We start from the raw sequence: 26,747 nt of genomic DNA on the forward strand, positions 1-26,747 counted from the left end.
GAAACAAGAGCTGGAGGAACCACAGGAACTGATACAGCCGTACATTGGGAAAATGGGGGAACAGAAGATGTTTCAGGTAGAAACAAGAGCTGGAGGAACCATATGAATTGATACAGCCGTACATTGGGAACATGGGGGAACAGAAGATGTTTCAGGTAGAAACAAGAGCTGGAGGAACCATATGAACTGATACAGCCATACATTGGGAACATGGGGGAACAGAAATGGGTTTCACGTAGAAACAAGAGCTGGAGGAACCATATGAATTGATACAGTCATGTATTGGGAACATGGGGGAACAGAAGATTTTTCAGGTAGAAACAAGAGCTGGAGGAACCATATGAATTGATACAGCCGTACATTGGGAACATGGGGGAACAGAAAGGGGTTTCACGTAGAAACAAGAGCTGGAGGAACCATATGAATTGATACAGCCGTACATTGGGAACATGGGGGAACAGAAGATGTTTCAGGTAGAAACAAGAGCTGGAGGAACCATAAAAACTGATACAGTCATACATTGGGAACATGGGGGAACTGAAAGGGGTTTCACGTAGAAACAAGAGCTGGAGGAACCATATGAATTGATACAGCCGTACATTGGGAACATGGGGGAACAGAAGAAGATTGAGATGGAAACCAAAGCTGGAGGAACCATAGGAACTGTTGGGGAGGGGGTGGGTAGGAAATGAGCAGTTATTTGGATGCCAGGATGAAGCATTAAAATTAGCTGTCTGAAAAGGGGAGATCCATCTTATTAGCCTTTAGCTGTTTTGGGACTACAACTCCCAGAATGCCCCAAAGCCACCTGTTATCACCCTATGTAATAGTGTATTTGAAGAAGAATTTTACAGGCACAATTTCTCTCTCCCTTCCATAAAACTAGCCCTGAACTCACCCCCTTTTCCAACGTTTAGTGCAAACATCTCAGTATATATCCCATGAAATCGGCCCATTGTGCCGCCGGGTATAGTGCAGCTTGGTGAGGATATTGTTCCCTCTCCGCTCATTCTTCCCCCTTCGTGCTTTCCTTCCCCGTTGAATGGGATTTATTCAGTCGCTCTGTTGGGGGCCTGGGGAAGGTTCAAGCATTGCCTGCTCTCATTTTTCACTCTCTGCTATGAGTGTCCCTGGAAACGAGAAAGACCAAAACAGCAACAGCATGTATATGGTTTTTAAAGGGGAAGTAAACTTGATTTGTACTCATGTTTGTGCAGGTATTAGGCTTTCCCTGCTGGGAAATTCCCATTCTGCTTGTAGGTTCTTACTTGCACCTAAAGGGGCATTTATACCAAAATTCAGAAAGACCTTTTTAACCTTTTTGGGGGGTTGGTGGCCATTTTCTCTACAATTTACTATTATTCTTAATTTTTTTGAAAAATAACACTTTAATCACTGATAATCTTTTACAGATCAATCGTGTGATACGTTATTTATTATACAGTTGCACAGATCATCCTGTATATTAAAAAAATGTATATAACCGGGTGCTGCAGATAGTGACCTTGGTGGAATTGAACCTGGGACCCACTGCTGGGGTCCTAGGTTCAATTCCAGCCCAGGCACTATCGCTACCATACTCCTTAAACATACCGGCAGGTTAATTGGCTCCTTAACACTTTAATCACTGATGATCTTCACAGATCTGTCATGTGATACATTATTTCAGTTGCACAGATCATCCTGTATATTAAAAAAATGTATATTACCTGTTGCTGCAGATAGTAATCTGGGTGGAATTGAACATAGGACTCACTGCTGGGGTCCAGGGTTCAATTCCAGCCCAGGCACTATCGCTACCATACTCCTTAAACATACCAGCAGGTTAATTGGCTCCTTAACACTTTAATCACTGATGATCTTTTACAGATCTGTCATGTGATACATTATTTCAGTTGCACAGATCATTCTGTATATTAAAAAAATGTATATTACCTGGTGCTACAGATAGTGACCTGGGTGGAATCGAACATAGGACTCACTGCTGGGTTCCTAGGTTCAATTCCAGCCCAGGCACTATCGCTACCATACTCCTTAAACATACCGGCAGGTTAATTGGCTCCTTAACACTTTAATCACTGATGATCTTTACAGATCTGTCATGTGATACATTATTTCAATTGCACAGATCATCCTGTATATTAAAAAAAATGTATATTACCTGGTGCTGCAGATAGTGACCTGGGTGGAATCGAACATAGGATCCACTGCTGGGGTCCTAGGTTCAATTCCAGCCCAGGCACCATTGCTACCATACTCCTTAAACATACTGGCAGGTTAATTTGCTCCTTAACACTTTAATCACTGATGATCTTTACAAATCTGTCATGTGATACATTATTTCAGTTGCACAGATCATTCTGTATATTAAAAAAATGTATATTACCTGTTGCTGCAGATAGTGACCTGGGTGGAATCGAACCTAGGACTCACTGCTGGGGTCCTAGGTTCGATTCCAGCCCAGGCACAATCGCTACTATACTGCTTAATATACCGGCACGTCAATTGGCTATTGACAGGACTGCCCCCAGTGTGTGGAAATGCGATGGCATCCTAGATTAAGCTCCATTGGGGCAGGGAGAGATGTATAAAAGTTCTGTGGAATAGGATGGGGTCTGCTGTAGATTTTTATGCTTTCAGAACTTATAATGAGCTGGGAAGTTATTTATACTCGTCTGATCCGGAGTTTGGAAGAAGAATCTGTCGTTCCAAGGGGACAGGTCCAAGTTCTTTGCTGAAGGCTCCATCTATATTCCACCATATGAAGACGGCAGCCGGCCAGTGATTCTCCCTCTCTGCCCTCAGGCGTTTGTCAGAAATGCCAGATTGTCGTCTTGGTCCTTCTGCAATTTGCTAATCTCAAGGGTAAACTAAATATGGCAGCTCTATTGACGACTTGCCATTTCAGCATTAAAAGAACAAGGTTTATATTCAACTTATTGTACTTAATATCAGTCTGTGGCCCGACCCCTTCCTACTGCATTCATTCTCTGTATTTTTTCATTTTTCATATGCAAAGGAGGTGCCAAATTGGGGGTACAGCTTATTGTGTGCCCAGAACATTCCTTCTCTGTATATTTGTATTTATACATATGGGTAGGGGGTGCCATAGTGTTTCCCTTAGACAGTACAGTATGGGGGTACAGCTTATTGTTTGCCCAGAACATTCCTTCTCTGTATATTTGTATTTATACATATGGGTAGGAGGTGCCATAGTGTTTCCCTTAGACAGTACAGTATGGGGGTACAGCTTATTGTTTGCCCAGAACATTCCTTCTCTGTATATTTGTATTTATACATATGGGTAGGAGGTGCCATAGTGTTTCCCTTAGACAGTACAGTATGGGGGTACAGCTTATTGTGTGCCCAGAACATTCCTTCTCTGTATATTTGTATTTATACATACGGGTAGGGGGTGCCATAGTGTTTCCCTTAGACAGTACAGTATGGGGGTACAGCTTATTGTGTGCCCAGAACATTCCTTCTCTGTATATTTGTATTTATACATATGGGTAGGAGGTGCCATAGTGTTTCCCTTAGACAGTACAGTATGGGGGTATAGCTTATTGTGTGCCCAGAACATTCCCTCTCTGTATATTTGTATTTATACATACGGGTAGGGGGTGCCATAGTGTTTCCCTTAGACAGTACAGTATGGGGGTACAGCTTATTGTGTGCCCAGAACATTCCTTCTCTGTATATTTGTATTTATACATATGGGTAGGAGGTGCCATAGTGTTTCCCTTAGACAGTACAGTATGGGGGTACAGCTTATTGTGTGCCCAGAGCATTCCTTCTCTGTATATTTGTATTAATACATATGGGTAGGGGGTGCCATAGTGTTTCCCTTAGACAGTACAGTATGTGGACACTATCTACTTACCTGTCGCTCGTTTACACTGGAACCCAGTTATATTTCTATATTTCATTGGGGGGGGTTACAGATTATGCTTTTCCCTGTGTGAGTTTCAGGTACTTTGTCACTTGGTGCCACTGCACAATAGCCCCCCCAAGATGCCAGCTGACAGTTAGTGTAACAGATGGCAGAGGGCGAAAGGTACAACCATGATTAGAAGTCAGGGGGGGAACAGATGGCAAAGCTTGCGCTCCAATCTGTGTGTGTAACGGAGAGGGCTAATAGGGCTATGGATTACAGGTCCTAGGGGGTTAGATCCTAGTGGGGCAATACCAGCCCATGGGGCACTTAATACATATGAGATATATAGAGCACAGAGACCGGTTTGATTGTAGCTAGCCTGTACAGAGAGATACCATAAAACTATGGCACATAGGGATTCCCCTGTACTAAGCACAATTCAGCAGGAACAGCCCCCTAAGTTTGCTCATAGCCTGTACAGAGAGATACCATAAAACTATGGCACATAGGGATCCCCCTGTACTAAGCACAATTCAGCAGGAACAGCCCCTAAGTTTGCTCATAGCCTGTACAGAGAGATACCATAAAACTATGGCACATAGGGATTCCCCTGTACTAAGCACAATTCAGCAGGAACAGCCCCCTAAGTTTGCTCATAGCCTGTACAGAGAGATACCATAAAACTATGGCACATAGGGATTCCCCTGTACTAAGCACAATTCAGCAGGAACAGCCCCCTAAGTTTGCCCATAGCCTGTACAGAGAGATACCATAAAACTATGGCACATAGGGATTCCCCTGTACTAAGCACAATTCAGCAGGAACAGCCCCCTAAGTTTGCTCATAGCCTGTACAGAGAGATACCATAAAACTATGGCACATAGGGATCCCCCTGTACTAAGCACAATTCAGCAGGAACAGCCCCCTAAGTTTGCTCATAGCCTGTACAGAGAGATACCATAAACTATGGCACATAGGGATTCCCCTGTACTAAGCACAATTCAGCAGGAACAGCCCCCTAAGTTTGCTCATAGCCTGTACAGAGAGATACCATAAAACTATGGCACATAGGGATCCCCCTGTACTAAGCACAATTCAGCAGGAACAGCCCCCTAAAGTTGCTCATAGCCTGTACAGAGAGATACCATAAAACTATGGCACATAGGGATCCCCCTGTACTAAGCACAATTCAGCAGGAACAGCCCCCTAAGTTTGCTCATAGCCTGTACAGAGAGATACCATAAAACTATGGCACATAGGGATCCCCTGTACTAAGCACAATTCAGCAGGAACAGCCCCCTAAGTTTGCTCATAGCCTGTACAGAGAGATACCATAAAACTATGGCACATAGGGATTCCCCTGTACTAAGCACAATTCAGCAGGAACAGCCCCCTAAGTTTGCTCATAGCCTGTACAGAGAGATACCATAAAACTATGGCACATAGGGATTCCCCTGTACTAAGCACAATTCAGAAGGAACAGCCCCCTAAGTTTGCTCATAGCCTGTACAGAGAGATACCATAAAACTATGGCACATAGGGATTCCCCTGTACTAAGCACAATTCAGCAGGAACAGCCCCCTAAGTTTGCCATAGCCTGTACAGAGAGATACCATAAAACTATGGCACATAGGGATTCCCCTGTACTAAGCACAATTCAGCAGGAAACAGCCCCCTAAGTTTGCTCATAGCCTGTACAGAGAGATACCATAAAACTATGGCACATAGGGATCCCCCTGTACTAAGCACAATTCAGCAGGAACAGCCCCCTAAGTTTGCCCATAGCCTGTACAGAGAGATACCATAAAACTATGGCACATAGGGATTCCCCTGTACTAAGCACAATTCAGCAGGAACAGCCCCCTAAGTTTGCTCATAGCCTGTACAGAGAGATACCATAAAACTATGGCACATAGGGATTCCCCTGTACTAAGCACAATTCAGCAGGAACAGCCCCCTAAGTTTGCCCATAGCCTGTACAGAGAGATACCATAAAACTATGGCACATAGGGATTCCCCTGTACTAAGCACAATTCAGCAGGAACAGCCCCCTAAGTTTGCTCATAGCCTGTACAGAGAGATACACTGGATTCTCGGTTGCTCAGATTGGGGGCAGAGAGGAGAAAGGAGTGAGTGACGGGAGTCACATTCTCAGCCTCCTAAATGGAAATTCTTTTTTAATTTCCAAAGAAACCAATAAACAGATGAATGTCTGTATCAGGCCGAGCAGACAGGACTCCCGGGAGAGACTGACCCAGATATAGCGAGAACCAATGGTACTTCCCTCCATTTCTTAAAGAGATACTAACATCATTCAACTAAGGGTGGCCATACACCGTAAGATCCGCTCGTTTGGCAGGGGTTGGTTCTGGGAGTTCGTTAGCAGTTGGAAATATATTATATGGTCCCTAAGGTGTGTAATTATATGCTGGGGGTTGCTATGCTACCCATAGGGGAGGAGCCATATAGATTTAAGGGTGTGGCTTAATATGACATAATATCATTCTTTCACATATGAACGAACAGTATGAACATATGAACCGTGAGCACCAACCATTTGGGCTTTGCTACGCTACATGGGTGTGGTTTGAAGTGGGTGTGGTTTAAAAAGGGGGAGTGGTCAAACCTGGCTTCCATTGTCGGCTGGAAAATTTCTGGCCCTCGTACGACCTTGTCCAGGTCCACTTCTTTCCCGTTGCTGGGTCTCCTGTATGGTAGTTACACTACTGGGCCCTGTACCTTCTAGTTATACCACTGCTTAATTTAGAGTGACTCCTCCCACCTACTGGGTTCCTCAGGGGCGGGGCACATAGACAGTGGGATTCCCATTGCACGGTAGGGGCGTATACCTGGGGGGGGGGGTCCAGGTCCACTTCTTTCCCGTCGCTGGGTCTGCTGTATGGTAGTTACACCACTGGGCCTTGTAGTTTCTAGTTACACCCCTGCTTAATTCAGAGTGACTCCTCCCACCTACTGGGTTCCTCAGGGGCGGGGCACATAGACAATGGGATTCCCATTGCAGGGCAGGGGCGTATACCTAGTGTACAATGGAGGAGTTCTGGGGAATAGGTGGGAAGAAGTCAACACCCCTCTGAGCCACAGGGCCAATACAATGACGCAATATCTTTTTTAGGTTTTACTTGCCCTTTAGCCTCCTTTCTACTCTCCTCCGAGGCCTCGGCTTTCTCTTTACGGAGTTTGTTGTCACCTCTTTAATTTGTTTGGGGCTCATTAAAAAGCAGCTGTGACTTGGGGGCGGTGCCGCCGGGCTCATTAGCAGAACTCGGCTAAAAATAGGTACCGGCGTTTCTACGGAGCAAAGAGAGAGAGATTCTCCGAAGGGCAAAGAAGGTACCGGGGGAAATCTGGCGCAGATGTGGCACCGGAGATATGTTACTATGTGAGACGCCACCGTGAATAAAGGTCTCTATAAGGTCAGCAGGGCCCCCCCCCATTGTAAGCAGCAGTCCTGCCCTGCTTTATGGCTGAGATTCTAGCTATCTGTATAACAGAGCATTCTGTCACAGTGGCACAGATCCTATCTGATCCCCCCATTGTAAGCAGCAGTCCTGCCCTGCTTTATGGCTGAGATTCTAGCTATCTGTATAACAGAGCATTCTGTCACAGTGGCACAGATCCTATCTGACCCCCCCATTGTAAGCAGCAGTCCTGCCCTGCTTTATGGCTGAGATTCTAGCTATCTGTATAACAGAGCATTCTGTCACAGTGGCACAGATCCTATCTGATCCCCCCATTGTAAGCAGCAGTCCTGCCCTGCTTTATGGCTGAGATTCTAGCTATCTGTATAACAGAGCATTCTGTCACAGTGGCACAGATCCTATCTGATCCCCCCCCATTGTAAGCAGCAGTCCTGCCCTGCTTTATGGCTGAGATTCTAGCTATCTGTATAACAGAGCATTCTGTCACAGTGGCACAGATCCTATCTGATCCCCCCATTGTAAGCAGCAGTCCTGCCCTGCTTTATGGCTGAGATTCTAGCTATCTGTATAACAGAGCATTCTGTCACAGTGGCACAGATCCTATCTGATCCCCCCATTGTAAGCAGCAGTCCTGCCCTGCTTTATGGCTGAGATTCTAGCTATCTGTATAACAGAGCATTCTGTCACAGTGGCACAGATCCTATCTGATCCCCCCCCCCCCATTGTAAGCAGCAGTCCTGCCCTGCTTTATGGCTGAGATTCTAGCTATCTGTATAACAGAGCATTCTGTCACAGTGGCACAGATCCTATCTGATCCCCCCCATTGTAAGCAGCAGTCCTGCCCTGCTTTATGGCTGAGATTCTAGCTATCTGTATAACAGAGCATTCTGTCACAGTGGCACAGATCCTATCTGACCCCCCCATTGTAAGCAGCAGTCCTGCCCTGCTTTATGGCTGAGATTCTAGCTATCTGTATAACAGAGCATTCTGTCACAGTGGCACAGATCCTATCTGATCCCCCCATTGTAAGCAGCAGTCCTGCCCTGCTTTATGGCTGAGATTCTAGCTATCTGTATAACAGAGCATTCTGTCACAGTGGCACAGATCCTATCTGATCCCCCCCCATTGTAAGCAGCAGTCCTGCCCTGCTTTATGGCTGAGATTCTAGCTATCTGTATAACAGAGCATTCTGTCACAGTGGCACAGATCCTATCTGATCCCCCCATTGTAAGCAGCAGTCCTGCCCTGCTTTATGGCTGAGATTCTAGCTATCTGTATAACAGAGCATTCTGTCACAGTGGCACAGATCCTATCTGATCCCCCCATTGTAAGCAGCAGTCCTGCCCTGCTTTATGGCTGAGATTCTAGCTATCTGTATAACAGAGCATTCTGTCACAGTGGCACAGATCCTATCTGATCCCCCCCCCCCCATTGTAAGCAGCAGTCCTGCCCTGCTTTATGGCTGAGATTCTAGCTATCTGTATAACAGAGCATTCTGTCACAGTGACACAGATCCTATCTCTGAAGCCTCGTTTGATAATTGCTGCTCAGATATTCTCCTGATTGTGATGCAAATCAGCCCCAAATCCCTATTTTTCCTGCTTCTAGCCGCACACAGTATGTAATTATGATCAATCAGGATTAAGCCTAATGTTGTCCTATTAATGCTAAATGCATTTGCTTCGTGCCGTGCTCATTTGCGCTGATAGCTCTCTGCCATTTTCCTCATCAATTATTTATCTAATTCTTTATATATATAGGGAGAAATTCGGGGGGAAGTAATGATGGGAATGATCACGGCAAATACACAAAAACATCTCAAAGAAGTTGTTATATTAAAGGGCCGGTACACACCTATACACCCCTTTTTTCAGTTTAAGTAAAACAGAAGAGAATTTATTATTTTTTATTATTATTAAATGGAGAAATGTTTTGCTTTTATACTTAGGGTAACATCAGTGTTTTAGTCCCTCCTCTGCCAGGATTTATTTTTAGTTACGTCACTTTTTGTTCAGCAGCTCTCTGGTTTGGAGTTTCAGCGGCTATCTGGTTGCTAGGGTCCAAATTACCTTAGTAACCTTAGTGTCATTGCTTTGTGAGCAACCTTATTTCATGGTACATTCCACTGGGGGGGAGGGAGGGGGAGTTGCCATACTAAAGAGATACCAGCTTCCAACATATTGGTGTTTAAAGGGGAACTCCACCCAAACACAATTTCAATCAACTTTGTAATATACCTTAATTAAAAAATATGCAGCCTTTTTATGATTTTTAATGTAATAATATGGTTTCTGCGGGCACAAAGCTTTTATATGTTGTGTTGGTGCTTTATAAATATATATTAATAATAATAATAATAATAATAACAATACCTTTGGTGTACGTGTAAGAGCAAAGGAATGGAAAGGAAAAAGCACCTTAGCTCCAAGGCTGAGCAGTACAGGAATATAGGGGAGTATAGTAACCAGATAACATAGGGTTAACTATTTGGGAAAAACAACTATTATGGGATGTCAAGCCTTGCTGATCTGGCTGACTACTTTGAGATTTAAAGGGGAACTAAACCCCGCTGCACTGTGCTGCTCAACCAAACTTCATTTAGCTGTTGCTGGACTACAAATCCCAGAATAATGTAACATATAATGAAGGGTGAGGCATGCTGGGAGCTGTAGTCCAGCAACATCAGGGTTGGATTCTTAAAGCAATATTGCCCAATAAAACTTTCCCCCAATGAGAATCCCAGCTGATGTGAGTAAATCCGGCTCCCTGTTCTCTGTTCCTGCAATTGGAGTTGGGAGCAATAAGCACAGTTTCCCAGCACTGAACAAGTCTGTCCCTTTATCCCCATGTCTGATTCCTGTGCCATATAATGACGGGAAAAATGCCATCATTATCTCTATATGTAACATAACAGCAAGATGGCCGACAGTGCTGGGAATCAGCATTCTCATTGGTCACTTCTCTTGCATTTATAATGAGAGTTTTAGAAACTGGCCTCCCCTGGTGAGTTGGTTATGATAGGGCAGTTCAGTTGGAGGCCTAAGGGGTTTGAAGGGGCCCCATTGGACTGTACTGCCCTCCCCCATTCTAATGCAACTCTGTGCTTAAAAAAAGTTTGACAACTTCAACCTATGAGCTCAGCTCTAGCTGAGTGACCCAGTGTGTCATCAGTTGCCGGGCAGGAGTCAACTGCTTTTATTAAAGGTGTCAGTATCACTTTAAGAAAGATCAAATAATATACTGAGTGAGTAATTGGTCTTTTTTTTATTTTTTGGGGGGTAACAGAATGCGTCATCAGCATGGACTCCTCATGCTTTCCCTCGTGGCTTTCCTGATGGTAATGATGGTTCTTGGGACGGATCCGAGCAAGAAGGATAAGCAAGGTGAGAATTTGTATATTAATCAGCACATATTCCCCCCTAAAATGTTTTCCCTATTGGATCAGCCCAATTTACAACCGATAAGAGTTTTGCCCCATTATAGCGGTATTATGATGTCTAGCCCCACCCCCTTTAGGCTGGTATGAGGGCAAGCAAGAGACGACGTTGGGTACAATGACCCAATCACAACCCTTTGTGCCTCACAGAAAAGAAAGTGAAGAAGTCCGACTGCGGGGAATGGCAGTGGAGTGTGTGCGTGGCCACCAGTGGGGACTGCGGCCTGGGGACCCGAGAGGGAACACGTTCTGGGAAGGAATGTAAACAAACCATAAAGACTCAGAAGTGCAAGATTCCCTGCAACTGGAAGAAGCAGTTTGGAGGTAAGGAAATGAGTGGCCCTATAAGGATCCTTATCTATAGCTCCACCTCCTCTTGATCTTGGCTAATAATCTTCCTGGGGTCAGTGGCACTGCACGTGCTCATTGAGCTTTGGACTGTTAAAGGTCCTTACCAGGTAGGGTGATATGACCAGTAGGGGGCTGCACAAAGGTAGTTACACTGCCAGAGGGCTCCTGTACATCAACCCTGGATATAAGGAACACTATTTCTAACTCAAACGTTCACCTGATGATGTCATACACATGGTAGTCACTCATTCGGCATCTTACCTAATGATGTCATAAATCATGGGATGATGGTTCAAGAGGTTGTACAGTGCTTCTTTGGATGGAAGTCAAATAGCAGCTGATGTAGATGGGAAGATGGGTTGACTGTACGTAGGATTAGGCCACAAAGAACGTTTTTAAATAGTTGGTTGGATGTTTGGTTGGATTGTTAGTTGGTTGGATGCTTGGTTGGCTGGCTGGTTGGTTGGTTGAATGATTGGCTGGATGGCTGCTTGATTGGTTGGATGGATGGATGGACTGATGAACTGATGGACGGATTGAATGGTTGGTTGGTTGAATGAATGGTTGGCTGGTTGGTTGGATGAATGGACATAGTATGATAGTAAGTTGGGTTGAAAAAAGATGTATGTTCATCATGTTCAACCATAATGCCTATATATAACCTGCCTAACTGCTAGTTGATCCAGAGGAAAGCAAAAACCCCATCTGAAGCCTCTCTAAGGGGTAAAAAGAGGGTAAAAAATTCCTTCCTGACAGACAGACAGACGGTTTGGTTGGTTGGATGGATGGATGGATGGATGAATGGATGGCTGGATGGACTCATGGACGAATGGATGGTTGGTTGATTGGCTGAATGACTGGTTGATTGGTTGGATGGAGGGTTGGTTGATTGGCTGAATGACTGGTTGATTGGTTGGATGGAGGGTTGGTTGATTGGCTGAATGGCTGGTTGATTGGTTGGTTGGATGGATGGTTGGTTGATTGGCTGAATGATTGGTTGGATGGAGGGTTGGTTGATTGGCTGAATGGCTGGTTAGTTGAACAGTTGGTTGGTTTGTTGGTTGGATGGATGTTTGATTGGTTGAATGGCTGGTTAATTGGTTGGTTGAATGGTTGATTGGATAGATGGTTGATTGATTGGATAATTGGATGACTAGGTTGCCATGGTAGTGATTTACTGCCCGGTTTTGCCAGAAATCTCTGCATGCTGGCCCCTGAACTAACAATCAGAACACACACTGGGAGTACGGGATCTATTGGGCAAGGACCATATTAACACTTTGATGCGGCCCTTGTCCCGCGGGATTTTCAATCTCAAGCACTAGATGTTTGATTTTCCGCTGGATTCTGGGAGCTGATGGGACCAACATTCTCGCACTGAGAATGAACAAGGTTGTCTCTCTCCCTGGGACTCACAGCCACAGACTTAATCAATACTGTCATTGGCAAATGGATAACGAGCCGAGCGCTCCATTATTCTCATTTTAATTGTTTTGGATTGAAAGCCGCACTTTGCTACAAATCCACTGAGAAACAGGTTGAACGTCATTCCAATTAAATGGGCCAAGGGATAGTATTACTGTGTATGAGCCGGGGATCATTCTATAAAAAACTATATCTATTTTTCACCACTAGGGGTGCTGCTCAATGACTAACTACTGTATATCATGGTGGGCAGTATGGCATTACAGGGTATATATACATTCAGATAAGCTGGGTACAGCTCTGGGTACTAGTAACATGCGCCTCAACCCAACCAAACCTCTCCCAACCCGGACACAATCCAACCAACCCTCTCCCAACCCGGACCCAACCCTCTGCCAACCTGGACCCAACCCAACACGAATCCAACCCAACCAACCCGGACCCAACCCAACCTGGACCCAACCCGGACCCAACCAACCCTCTCCCAACCCGGACTTAACCCAAACCGGACCCAACCCAACCAACCCTCTCCCAACCCAGACCCAACCAACCCTCTCCCAACCTGGACCCAACCCAACCCGGACCCAACCCAACCAACCCTCTCCCAACCCGGACCCAACACAACCAACCCTCTCCAAACCCAGACCCAACCCAACCAACCCTCTCCCAACCCGGACCCAACCCAACCCGGACCCAACCAACCCTCTCCCAACCCAGACCCAACCCAACCAACCCTCCCCCAACCTAGACCCAACCCAACCAACCCCCTCCCAACCCAGACCCAACCAACCCTCTCCCAACTCGGACCCAACCCAAACCCAACCCAACCAACCCTCTCCCAACCCGGACCCAACACAACCAACCCTCTCCCAACCCGGACCCAACCCAACCAAACCTCTCCCAACCTGGACCCAACCCAATGATCCGTGGTTATTTTTATAACCCCTCATGAGAACCTATGGATGTGGCTGTAACTGCCTTAGGTCACATGACTGTAACTTTTTAACCATCATGTCCTGGGTCCCCACAGCCGAGTGCAAGTACCAGTTTCAGGAGTGGGGCGACTGCGACCCAGAGACGGGGCTGAAAACCAGGACCGGCAGCTTGAAGAGAGCCCTGCACAATGCCGAGTGCCAGAAAACCGTGACCCTGTCCAAGCCCTGCGGGAAGGTCACCAAACCAAAACTTCAAGGTGAGTCTCCCCCCCCTTCTTATGTCACACATGGTATATTCCCAATTTGCAACCGGAATGTTTCTCCCCTTGCCATGAACATTATTGTGCCCCGTCTCTCCCTGCTGCCATCAGTTTGTGCTTCCTGGGGTCACACGGGGAGAGGGCCCCGGCCTGTGCTTATTGGCCGCGTGTCAGCGTCCAGCTTCCATTACACTCTGAGCCGACGCTCCCCTCCCAGGAAAGGGAATCCATTGCCTCCTGACATGATTATCCTGTTTATTCTGCACGCCCTGAATTATTGATCAGCGCTGCAAGTGCTTCTGGGAAATGACTGACCCAGAGGCATAAATATTAATACTAATGAGCTGCAACAATGCGCCATCTATAAAGTGGTGTTTAGGCGCCCGAGCCGCTTTGTGGCTACTGGAATATACAGTACGACTTTACTGTCTGCCATAGGAGGGATCCTTTCTCCCATGTAATTATAGATGCAAGAAAATTCTCCAATGAGCATTCTACTGACTAAATATCTCATTATAAATGCAGGAGAAGTGACCAATGAGAATGCTGATTCCCAGCACTGTGTCGGCCATCTTGCTGGTACCTTACATATAGAGATAATGATGGCATTTTTCCCGTCATTATATGGCACAGGAATCAGACATGGGGATAAAGGGACAGACTTGTTCAGTGCTGGGAAACTGTGCTTATTGCTCCCAACTCCAATTGCAGGAACAGAGAACAGGGAGCCGGATTTACTCACATCAGCTGGGATTCCCATTGGGGGATTTGGGGGAAAGTTTTATTGGGCAATATTGCTTTAAGAATCCAACCCTGATGTTGCTGGACTACAGCTCCCAGCATGCCTCAGCCTTCATTATATGTTACATTATTCTGGGATTTGTAGTCCGGATACAACTAAATAAAGTTGAGCAGTGCAGAAGGGTTTATATCCCCTTTAACAGAAAGCAAGTATTGGGGCTGATCAGGGTTTAACTGGGTGGGTCAAGTAAATCTGTAATACCTACCCCAGCCTTGGGGGGTGTTTTATTGGCTAGGCCAGTGGTTGGTTTGTGGATAAGGCATTAGTGGGTATCAGGTAAAAATGCAGGTCTGGGTCAGAAAATGGACCCATGTAGGACTGTACCCTGATCTCTACTGTCAGGCTCCCTGGAGTCCTTGGTTATTTTCACAGGGACTAAACCAAGTAGAAAGGAAAGCAGGGAGAGCAGAGAGATGGTGCCTCTAGTGGCCACAGACACAAACTGCGGCTCGAAAGGCTTCCCCAGTGTGGCAGCTCCATTCCTAATAAACGCCGCACAGCCCTTCCTCTGATTATAGGAGAATTCTGGGGGAAATGGCAGGGTTAGCTTTGCCTTTCCGTATAAATGTGACTATGGGGGGGGGGGGGAAATTGCTAAACTGGAGCATATGTCTCTCATCTAAACCACTCCCTGGTTGCTAAGGTAATTTGAGCCCTAGCAACAGGATATCTGACTCTTTCCAGATTTCAAATGGGGGTCACTGACCCCGGCAGCCAAACCCTATTGCTCTGTGAGGCTCCAGTTTTATTGTTATTGTTACTTTTTATTCCTTATCTTTCTATTGAGGCCCTCCTCTATTCATATTCTCTTTTAAACCACTGATTGGTTGCTAGGTTAAATAGGACCCTAGCAACCAGAAAACATCTAACTCTTTGCAGCTTTCAAATGGGGGTCACTGACTCCGGCAGCCAAACCCTATTGCTCTGTGAGGCTCCAGTTTTATTGTTACTGTTACTTTTTATTCCTTATCTTTCTATTCAGCCCCTCCCCTATTCATATACCAGCCTATCATTCAAACGCCTCCGTGGTTGCTAAGGTCATTGGAGCCCTAGCAACAGGATAACTTACCCCAGCAGCCAAACCCTATTGCTCTGTGAGGCTCCAGTTTTATTTTTATTGTTACTTTTTACTCTTTATATTTCTATTCAGCCCCTCCCCTATTCATATACCAGCCTCTCATTCAAACCACTCCCTGGTTGCTAAGGTAATTTGAGCCCTAGCAACAGGATATCTGACCCCAGCAGCCAAAACCTGTTGCTCTGCGAGGCTCCAGTTTTATTGTTATTGTTACCTTATTCATATACCCGTCTCTCTCTCTCATACCACTCCCTGGTTACTAAGGTAATTTGGACCCTAGCAACAGGATAACTGATGAAATTCAAAACGGGAGAGCGTAAAATAACTTAAAAAAAACTACCAATAATAAAAAATGAAGACCAATTGCAAATTGTCTCAGAATATGACTCTCTACATCCTACTAAAAACTCTTTAACCCTTTACATTCTGTAGATTGTACAATACAATGCGTTGATTTTACGTTTCAAGGTCATGCATTGGGGGGGCCGATACATATTTATTCCCTTAATGCTGCTTATTCCATTTCCCCCCTATTTTATATCATCATTACCCGGCAGGAATTACGGAACAATCCGCGCTTATGTTCCGCCAGACTGTACCTGGGGGGCAATTTGTGAAGCTAAAAGCGGGGAGCACTTACCCTTCGTTGGCTGGAATGGTTGGAACGTCAGCGCCGGTTCCATGGAAGCTCATTGTGATCGTGTTATTGTTATTATACAGTGCGGGGGGTTTATTGTGCTCCATAAAATGATACGTATGGCTCGTGTCGGTTTCTCTGCCCTATTATTTCAGCTCATTTTCTTAGATAAGCGGGTTGGTAAATACTGTGCCCCGGCTGTGGCGCTTCCCTCTATTGCCGGGACTGTAATTCTTATAGCGATCCTGCTGCTTTATATTCACCTGCTTAGTATAGAGAAATGTTTATACAGCCATAGAGTTATGGTATCTCTCTGTACGGGCTATGGGCAAACTTAGGGGGCTGTTCCTGCTGAATTGTGCTTAGTACAGGGGAATCCCTATGTGCCATAGTTTTATGGTATCTCTCTGTACAGGATATGAGCAAACTTAGGGGGCTGTTCCTGCTGAATTGTGCTTAGTACAGGGGAATCCCTATGCTGCCATAGTTTTATGGTATGTCTCTGTACAGGCTATGAGCAAACTTAGGGGGCTGTTCCTGCTGAATTGTGCTTAGTACAGGGGAATCCCTATGTGCCATAGTTTTATGGTATCTCTCTGTACAGGCTATGGGCAAACTTAGGGGGCTGTTCCTGCTGAATTGTGCTTAGTACAGGGGAATCCCTATGTGCCATAGTTTTATGGTATCTCTCTGTACAGGCTATGAGCAAACTTAGGGGGCTGTTCCTGCTGAATTGTGCTTAGTACAGGGGAATCCCTATGTGCCATAGTTTTATGGTATCTCTCTGTACAGGCTATGAGCAAACTTAGGGGGCTGTTCCTGCTGAATTGTGCTTAGTACAGGGGAATCCCTATGTGCCATAGTTTTATGATATCTCTCAGTACAGGCTATGAGCAAACTTAGGGGGCTGTTCCTGCTGAATTGTGCTTAGTACAGGGGAATCCCTATGTGCCATAGTTTTATGGTATCTCTCTGTACAGGCTATGAGCAAACTTAGGGGGCTGTTCCTGCTGAATTGTGCTTAGTACAGGGGAATCCCTATGTGCCATAGTTTTATGGTATCTCTCTGTACAGGCTATGAGCAAACTTAGGGGGCTGTTCCTGCTGAATTGTGCTTAGTACAGGGGAATCCCTATGTGCCATAGTTTTATGGTATCTCTCTGTACAGGCTATGAGCAAACTTAGGGGGCTGTTCCTGCTGAATTGTGCTTAGTACAGGGGAATCCCTATGTGCCATAGTTTTATGGTATCTCTCTGTACAGGCTATGAGCAAACTTAGGGGGCTGTTCCTGCTGAATTGTGCTTAGTACAGGGGAATTCCTATGCTGTCCTGGACAGAGCAGGTCTAATTTTGCCTTTAAATTAAAATATTATTTTCACTTATAATGAAGAAGTCAAATGAAGTTTTAAGGAAAAGAGGAGCAGCAGAACCAGCAGAGCGAGCGCTTTTATTATGGGAACATTTCCCTTCCCTGAACTGAATGTTTCTGGCAGAAGGTTCCGCAGCTTTATCTGCCCAGATATTTAATATGGGAAATGGTGAGCGCAGCCCCACAGACATATTGCGCTAAGTAAGGAGATACTGACTGGGCAGAAATGATGGAGACAGGGCTGGCTTCCTCCCAATGGCTAAACTCCTCGGAAAGTGGCATAAAAAGAAAGAGAGATAATAATATCATATATTACAGGTATGGGATCCCTTATCCGGAAACCCATTATCCAGAAAGCTCCTAATTACGGAAAGGCCGTCTCCCATAGACTCCATTTTAATCAAATAATACAGAAAGGAACTGATTCCCTTTTCTCTGTAATAATAAAACAGTACCTGTACTTGATCCCAACTAAGATATAATTACCCCTTATTGGGGGCAGAACAGCCCTATTGGGTTTATTTAATGGTTAAATGATTCCCTTTTCTCTGTAATAATAAAACAGTACCTGTACTTGATCCCAACTAAGATATAATTACCCCTTATTGGGGCAGAACAGCCCTATTGGGTTTATTTAATGGTTAAATGATTCCCTTTTCTCTGTAATAATAAAACAGTACCTGTACTTGATCCCAACTAAGATATAATTACCCCTTATTGGGGTAGAACAGCCCTATTGGGATTATTTAATGGTTAAATGATTCCCTTTTCTCTGTAATAATAAAACAGTACCTGTACTTGATCCCAACTAAGATATAATTACCCCTTATTGGGGCAGAACAGCCCTATTGGGTTTATTTAATGGTTAAATGATTCCCTTTTCTCTGTAATAATAAAACAGTACCTGTACTTGATCCCAACTAAGATATAATTACCCCTTATTGGGGCAGAACAGCCCTATTGGGTTTATTTCATGGTTAAATGATTCCCTTTTCTCTGTAATAATAAAACAGTACCTGTACTTGATCCCAACTAAGATATAATTACCCCTTATTGGGGCAGAACAGCCCTATTGGGTTTATTTCATGGTTAAATGATTCCCTTTTCTCTGTAATAATAAAACAGTACCTGTACTTGATCCCAACTAAGATATAATTACCCCTTATTGGGGGCAGAACAGCCCTATTGGGTTTATTTCATGGTTAAATGATTCCCTTTTCTCTGTAATAATAAAACAGTACCTGTACTTGATCCCAACTAAGATATAATTACCCCTTATTGGGGCAGAACAGCCCTATTGGGTTTATTTCATGGTTAAATGATTCCCTTTTCTCTGTAATAATAAAACAGTACCTGTACTTGATCCCAACTAAGATATAATTACCCCTTATTGGGGGCAGAACAGCCCTATTGGGTTTATTTAATGTTTGATTGATTTTTTAGTAGACTTAAGGTATGGAAATTACGGAAAGACCCCATATCCGGAATACCCTTGATCCCGAGCATTCTGGATAATGGGTACCTGTATTCTGAGGTGGATAGCTATCTAGGAGAGCCTGAGATACCAGTGTAGGTAAGTCTATGGCCACTTATAAAGTTCCCCGTATCCGTGGGTTTAAACTTTTGTTCAAAGAAAATGATCAGAGCTTAAAAAACAAAGAAATGTGAATTTTGCTGGGATCAAAGGGCAAATTCAACTTTAAATTGCCCTCTATTGAGGTAATCAAAGTCATTTCCTTGTGGTTTTACGGTAATTTGACAGGAATAATTGAAAATGCTGCTTCCAAACAAAATTTTGCACCGAGGGTTCCCGCTGTGTCCGTCTGGCCTGGAAATTGAAGCTCTGCAAATGCCACTTATGTCCTACAGCCCAGACCTACCCTGTCTGTAACAGCCATGTGTAACTGGAAACCATTCTGCACAAACTTACACTTTCCCCTGTCTCTGCCCCTATATATTAGGTACCTACCTAGTGCTACCAACCCCTATTTCTGTAGGGAAATGAGAGCAGGGCAGGCAGTAACCCTTCCAACACTTTCCCCTGTCTCTGCCCCTATATATTAGGTACCTACCTAGTGCTACCAACCCCTATTTCTGTAGGGAAATGAGAGCAGGGCAGGCAGTAACCCTTCCAACACTTTCCCCTGTCTCTGCCCCTATATATTAGGTACCTACCTAGTGCTACCAACCCCTATTTCTGTAGGGAAATGAGAGCAGGGCAGGCAGTAACCCTTCCAGCACTTTCCCCTGTCTCTGTCCCTATATATTAGGTACCTACCTAGTGCTACCAACCCCTATTTCTGTAGGGAAATGAGAGCAGGGCAGGCAGTAACCCTTCCAACACTTTCCCCTGTCTCTGCCCCTATATATTAGGTACCTACCTAGTGCTACCAACCCCTATTTCTGTAGGGAAATGAGAGCAGGGCAGGCAGTAACCCTTCCAACACTTTCCCCTGTCTCTGCCCCTATATATTAGGTACCTACCTAGTGCTACCAACCCCTATTTCTGTAGGGAAATGAGAGCAGGGCAGGCAGTAACCCTTCCAACACTTTCCCCTGTCTCTGCCCCTATATATTAGGTACCTACCTAGTGCTACCATCCCCTATTTCTGTAGGGAAATGAGAGCAGGGCAGGCAGTAACCCTTCCAACACTTTCCCCTGTCTCTGCCCCTATATATTAGGTACCTACCTAGTGCTACCAACCCCTATTTCTGTAGGGAAATGAGAGCGGAGCAGGCAGTAACCCTTCCAACACTTTCCCCTTGTCTCTGCCCCTATATATTAGGTACCTACCTAGTGCTACCAACCCCTATTTCTGTAGGGAAATGAGAGCAGGGCAGGCAGTAACCCTTCCAACACTTTCCCCTGTCTCTGCCCCTATATATTAGGTACCTACCTAGTGCTACCAACCCCTATTTCTGTAGGGAAATGAGAGCAGGGCAGGCAGTAACCCTTCCAACACTTTCCCCTGTCTCTGCCCCTATATATTAGGTACCTACCTAGTGCTACCAACCCCTATTTCTGTAGGGAAATGAGAGCAGGGCAGGCAGTAACCCTTCCAACACTTTCCCCTGTCTCTGCCCCTATATATTAGGTACCTACCTAGTGCTACCAACCCCTATTTCTGTTAGTTGCTGAGCCCCTGAATGCTGAATTCCTGCACTTTTGATACTTTATAAAACTTCCCTTGGAACAGGAATCAGTTGATTGGCTGAATCATTAGGCCACCTGTGAGCTGTCGGTTCCTAATTAACAATCTGTGCCAGCCTCGTCTCCCTTTAGCATCGGCTCAGTTGATTGGCTGGCCCCTCTCGGCGGCTCTAGGTGATGGCTGATATATAAAGGGTGCATCATCCAAATCCATCTGCTTCCGTATGTTCAGTTTGGCCCCTTTATAGACAGTCGCTGTCACCCATCTGTTCCCCCGTGGGATAGAGCGCTGAGTGCCAGCATTAGGCAATACGCATCTGACAGTTAGTCCTCATTTCCCATCCCCAAATGAACAATGGCACTTTGATATGCAGATCTCACCGACTGGGCAAGATTAACTAAGGGAGGAAAAGGCAAAGAAAAAAAAAAAAAAAGCACCCGGATCATGTTCTGCAGTGAGAAAGCATTTGGGCCTGGGAGTGTTCTAGGGAGCAGTCTATCTTTCTGATTGGCTACAATTGGCGTAGGCTTGTGAGAGTTGATTTTTAATACTTTGATTGGCTACAGGTTGGTCTGACAGTGGGAATGTTCGAATGATCTGATTGGCTACAGGTTGGTCTGACAGTGGGAATGTTCGAATGATCTGATTGGCTGCAGGTTGGTCTGACAGTGGGAATGTTTGAATGATCTGATTGGCTGCAGGTTGGTCTGACAGTGGGAATGTTCGAATGATCTGATTGGCTGCAGGTTGGTCTGACAGTGGGAATGTTCGAATGATCTGATTGGCTGCATGTTGGTCTGACAGTGGGAATGTTCGAATGATCTGATTGGCTGCAGGTTGGTCTGACAGTGGGAATGTTCGAATGATCTGATTGGCTGTAGGTTGGTCAAGCCTTTCCATAGGCTAATGCTTTGGTTGGCTAGAGAAAGGCCTAGCCCTGTGGAGGTTCTCATGATCTGATTGGCTACAGGTTGGTCTAGCCCTGAGTATGTTCTAATGCTCTGATTGGCTTCAGGCTAGTTTACTTCTATCAGTAGTCTAAAGCTCTGATTGGCTTTGCAGGTTGGTCTGACAGTGGGGATGTTCGGATGATCTGATTGACTGCAGGTTGGTCTGACAGTGGGGATGTTCGGATGATCTGATTGGCTGCAGGTTGGTCTGACAGTGGGAAAGTTCGAATGATCTGATTGGCTGCAGGTTGGTCTGACAGTGGGAATGTTCGAATGATCTGATTGGCTGCAGGTTGGTCTGACAGTGGGAATGTTCGAATGATCTGATTGGCTGCAGGTTGGTCTGACAGTGGGAATGTTCGAATGATCTGATTGGCTGCATGTTGGTCTGACAGTGGGAATGTTCGAATGATCTGATTGGCTGCAGGTTGGTCTGACAGTGGGAATGTTCGAATGATCTGATTGGCTGTAGGTTGGTCAAGCCTTTCCATAGGCTAATGCTTTGGTTGGCTAGAGAAAGGCCTAGCCCTGTGGAGGTTCTCATGATCTGATTGGCTACAGGTTGGTCTAGCCCTGAGTATGTTCTAATGCTCTGATTGGCTTCAGGCTAGTTTACTTCTATCAGTAGTCTAAAGCTCTGATTGGCTTTGCAGGTTGGTCTGACAGTGGGGATGTTCGGATGATCTGATTGGCTGCAGGTTGGTCTGACAGTGGGAAAGTTCGAATGATCTGATTGGCTGCAGGTTGGTCTGACAGTGGGAATGTTCGAATGATCTGATTGGCTGCAGGTTGGTCTGACAGTGGGAATGTTCAAATGATCTGATTGGCTGCAGGTTGGTCTGACAGTGGGAATGTTCGAATGATCTGATTGGCTGCAGGTTGGTCTGACAGTGGGAATGTTCGAATGATCTGATTGGCTGCAGGTTGGTCTGACAGTGGGAATGTTCAAATGATCGGATTGGCTGCAGGTTGGTCTGACAGTGGGAATGTTCGAATGATCTGGTCTGACAGTGGGAATGTTCAAATGATCTGATTGGCTGTAGGTTGGTCAAGCCTTTCCATAGGCTAATGCTTTGGTTGGCTAGAGAAAGGCCTAGCCCTGTGGAGGTTCTCATGATCTGATTGGCTACAGGTTGGTCTAGCCCTGAGTATGTTCTAATGCTCTGATTGGCTTCAGGCTAGTTTACTTCTATGAGTAGTCTAAAGCTCTGATTGGCTTTGCAGGTTGGTCTGACAGTGGGGATGTTCGGATGATCTGATTGGCTGCAGGTTGGTCTGACAGTGGGAATGTTCGAATGATCTGATTGGCTGCAGGTTGGTCTGGCAGTGGGGATGTTCGGATGATCTGATTGGCTGCAGGTTGGTCTGGCAGTGGGAATGTTCGAATGATCTGATTGGCTGCAGGTTGGTCTGGCAGTGGGAATGTTCGAATGATCCGATTGGCTACAGGTTGGTCAAGCCTTTCCATAGGCTAATGCTTTGGTTGGCTAGAGAAAGGCCTAACCCTGTGCAGGTTCTCATGATCTGATTGGCTGCAGGTTGGTCTAGCCCTGAGTATGTTCTAATGCCCTGATTGCTTACAGGCTATTAGTGTTCTAATGCTCTGATTGGCTAGTTTACTTCTATGAGTAGCCTAAAGCTCTGATTGGCTGCAGGTTAGTCTAGCCCTAGAGAAGGTTTAATTCTCCGATTGCTAACAGGTTGGTCTCCTAAGAGAATATTCAATTGCTCTGATTGGTTGCTAACCCCCTGCATATGCTTATATTCTGAGGTTGGTCTAGTTCTGGGCAGCATCTAATACTTTGATTGGCTGGAAGATGGATTTACCCTATTGCAGGAACACAATAGGATCTCCCACCCCAATTAACCCAAGCCCAGATTGATATGTTGACTAAGGCCCTATCTACCATACGGCGCTTAAGCCCGGCCGCGATAAAATGCAAAAAAATCCTCCAATGAGAATCCCAGATGATCTGTGTCAATCTGACTCCCTAAGGTTTAGGTATAGGAACATAGAGTCTGGTAACCAGTCAGTAAATGCAATTGCTGCACTAGACCCGAAAATGTAAAATTCTGATTGGTTGCCAAGTAAAGACACATTTGGGGGGGCCAGACACCCCTGAAGGTTGAGCTCTATGAATAGAGTGCATTTTCGGCCAATTCCTTCCCACAAGCCCTTGGAACAGACGGGAAGCCTGGGAAAGATGGGAACAATAAGAAGACAAAGGGGGAATAAGGAGCCTCCATGCGAGGCCGGGCCTCCTCCCGCTCCCTCAGCCGTGACCTGGATTCCCCAGCGGCCTCCTGCTGTTTCCCCCCTCGCACAGAATGGCAATGACGAGTGACACAGAGCCGCCATTTAGAGCCCAGACCTTCTGCTTAGGGGGCTCTCACCATCCTTTGTGGTGCAACTGCCCCCCCCCCCCACTCTGTAGCCCCCCCCCCCATTCATTTCATTCAGTCACACTCTGAGAATCATAACAACAGGGCAAAGCAAATATTCCCTTACCTGTCAGAGGCAGCTCTTGGTATGGTTACCTTGTGTTGGACGGCATTCTGGGAATTGTAGTCTGGGGAGTATAACAGCTTTCAGCCAACCTTGTCTGCTGTGAGTTCGCAGCTTAGCTCTACTGTAGTTGTGTATATGTGTGTACTGTTCCTTTAAATTAACCCCGTACTCAGCAGAGCACAGAAGAAGTTTGACCCCCACAACAGCTGGAAACCTGCATAACTGCCCCAAGTTTTCTGTACCCCAAGCTTTTAAAGGGGATATAAACCCTTCTGCACTGCTCAACCAAACTGTATTTAGTTGTTGCCGAACTACAAATCCCAGAATAATGTAACGTATAATGAACGTCAGGGTCGGACTGGGACACTGGGAAAATCCGCCGATGTCCTCCCCTGACGCATTTCACATAGGTGTGTTCAGGGGCGGATGTCCCATCTTGCCCTACTGTCTCCATCTTGCCCTACTGTCTCCATCTTGCCCTACTGTCTCCATCTTGCCCTACTGTCCCCATCTTGCCCTACTGTCCCCATCTTGCCCTACTGTCTCCATCTTGCCCTACTGTCTCCATCTTGCCCTACTGTCTCCATCTTGTCCTACTGTCTCCACCTTGTCCTACTGTCTCCATCTTGTCCTACTGTCTCCACCTTGTCCTACTGTCTCCATCTTGCCCTACTGTCCCCATCTTGCCCTACTGTCCCCATCTTGCCCTACTGTCTCCATCTTGCCCTACTGTCTCCATCTTGCCCTACTGTCCCCATCTTGCCCTACTGTCCCCATCTTGCCCTACTGTCTCCATCTTGCCCTACTGTCTCCATCTTGCCCTACTGTCCCCATCTTGTCCTACTGTCTCCAACTTGTCCTACTGTCTCCATCTTGTCCTACTGTCTCCATCTTGCCCTACTGTCTCCATCTTGCCCTACTGTCTCCATCTTGTCCTACTGTCTCCAACTTGTCCTACTGTCTCCATCTTGCCATTCTGTCTCCATCTCGCCCTACTGTCCCCATCTTGCCCTACTGTCTCCATCTTGCCCTACTGTCTCCATCTTACCCTACTGTCTCCATCTTGTCCTACTGTCCCCATCTTGCCCTACTGTCCCCATCTTGCCCTACTGTCCCCATCTTGCCCTACTGTCTCCATCTTGCCCTACTGTCTCCATCTTGCCCTACTGTCTCCATCTTACCCTACTGTCTCCATCTTGCCCTACTGTCTCCATCTTGCCCTACTGTCTCCATCTTACCCTACTGTCCCCATCTTGCCCTACTGTCCCCATCTTGCCCTACTGTCTCCATCTCGTCCTACTGTCCCCATCTCGTCCTACTGTCTCCATCTTGCCCTACTGTCTCCATCTTGCCCTACTGTCTCCATCTCGTCCTACTGTCCCCATCTTGTCCTACTGTCTCCATCTTGCCCTACTGTCCCCATCTCGTCCTACTGTCTCCATCTTGCCCTGCAACTTTTACAGATTACTAGGGGGCGCAGTGGGGCAGCGTCCAATTTAAAAAAAGATGGGGGTACTTTGCACTGATCCAATACATTAAATCACTTATAAAAAAAACTAATTTTTTAAATTCTATTTCAGAATCCAAAAAGAAAAAAAAGGAAGGAAAGAACAAAGAGAAGCTTCTGGACTAAGGGGGCGGAGCCGGCCGTGGGAGGAGAGCGTGAGAATCTGGGCAGCGGGCGGTTATAACGACCAGTTCATTCCTATCTAGAACTGTACCCTAACGCTGCCCCCTGTGGTAGAGTAGTGTAAGGAGGGGGGGGGTGTTACTTTCTACATATTTAGTGGGGTGGGCGGGGTTTGGGGATTTTGGGGGTATATTTTTTAAACAATAACACTGTCTTAGTTGACTCCACCGGGTAGTATTTACATTGACTAGAAACGTATCAGTAAGTAATGACGCCTTCTCTACCTAAACATTGGATTTATATATTGCACCCGTTTAAGGCGATGTTACCCATAATGCAACAGTAGGAAGACTTGGCCTCCGTTTGAAGACCAAATAAAGAAGAGAGATGATTTAGTGAGGGGCTCCGTGGAAGAAAACTGAATTAAAATGAATGTATTGGCCTGTAGGGTCTATAGCCCCCTATTGCCCCTGGATTTGTAAATGGGGGTATAACTGGTTAGGGGGTGGGGTCTGGGAGAAAGTGGGAGTGGCTGCTTTTAAATGGGCAGATTGCTGATGGCACCAAAAACTTCAGATTATCTGGAACCTTGTCCCACCAGTACTCAATGCTTTTCATTGGGTTACACCAACATCTGGAGAACTTCAAATGCCCATGGCTGAATTATTATGGCTAATCCCCATGTGCTGCTTGTAGATCCACTCGTTGCCCTGGTCCTGGTCCACAATCATGTCATGGGTCAACCCTAAAGCTCTCCCTCAACTCAATCATTCTAGAAAGTTAAACTCTTGGTGACCAGCCCCAACCAATCATCTAATACCCACCCATTAAGGCTACCTGGGAGTATTAATATTGTCCAACTGCATGCCCGGTTTGTTCACCCCTGTCCAACCCA

The 26,747-nt window shown here is 45.8% G+C and overlaps 1 protein-coding gene across 2 annotated transcripts in view; it reads left to right on the forward strand.

Moving 5' to 3' along the window:
* Positions 1–26,227, forward strand: part of ptn (pleiotrophin) — a 33,110-nt gene extending 6,883 nt beyond the window's left edge. Inside the window, exons 2-5 of one of the 2 annotated variants that reach the window (XM_031898549.1) lie at positions 10,593–10,700; positions 10,904–11,077; positions 13,560–13,721; positions 25,803–26,227. In XM_031898549.1, the coding sequence (XP_031754409.1) occupies positions 10,604–10,700; positions 10,904–11,077; positions 13,560–13,721; positions 25,803–25,855 (486 nt within the window). In that variant the 5' untranslated portion in view covers positions 10,593–10,603 and the 3' untranslated portion in view covers positions 25,856–26,227. The remainder of the gene's footprint in view (positions 1–10,592; positions 10,701–10,903; positions 11,078–13,559; positions 13,722–25,802) is intronic. The other variant, XM_004912472.4, reaches the window with a different exon arrangement.
* The last annotated feature ends 520 nt before the right edge of the window (positions 26,228–26,747 follow it).

The sequence above is a fragment of the Xenopus tropicalis genome, chromosome 3 (assembly GCF_000004195.4).
Source record: "Xenopus tropicalis strain Nigerian chromosome 3, UCB_Xtro_10.0, whole genome shotgun sequence".
NCBI classification, from domain to species: Eukaryota; Metazoa; Chordata; class Amphibia; order Anura; family Pipidae; genus Xenopus; species Xenopus tropicalis.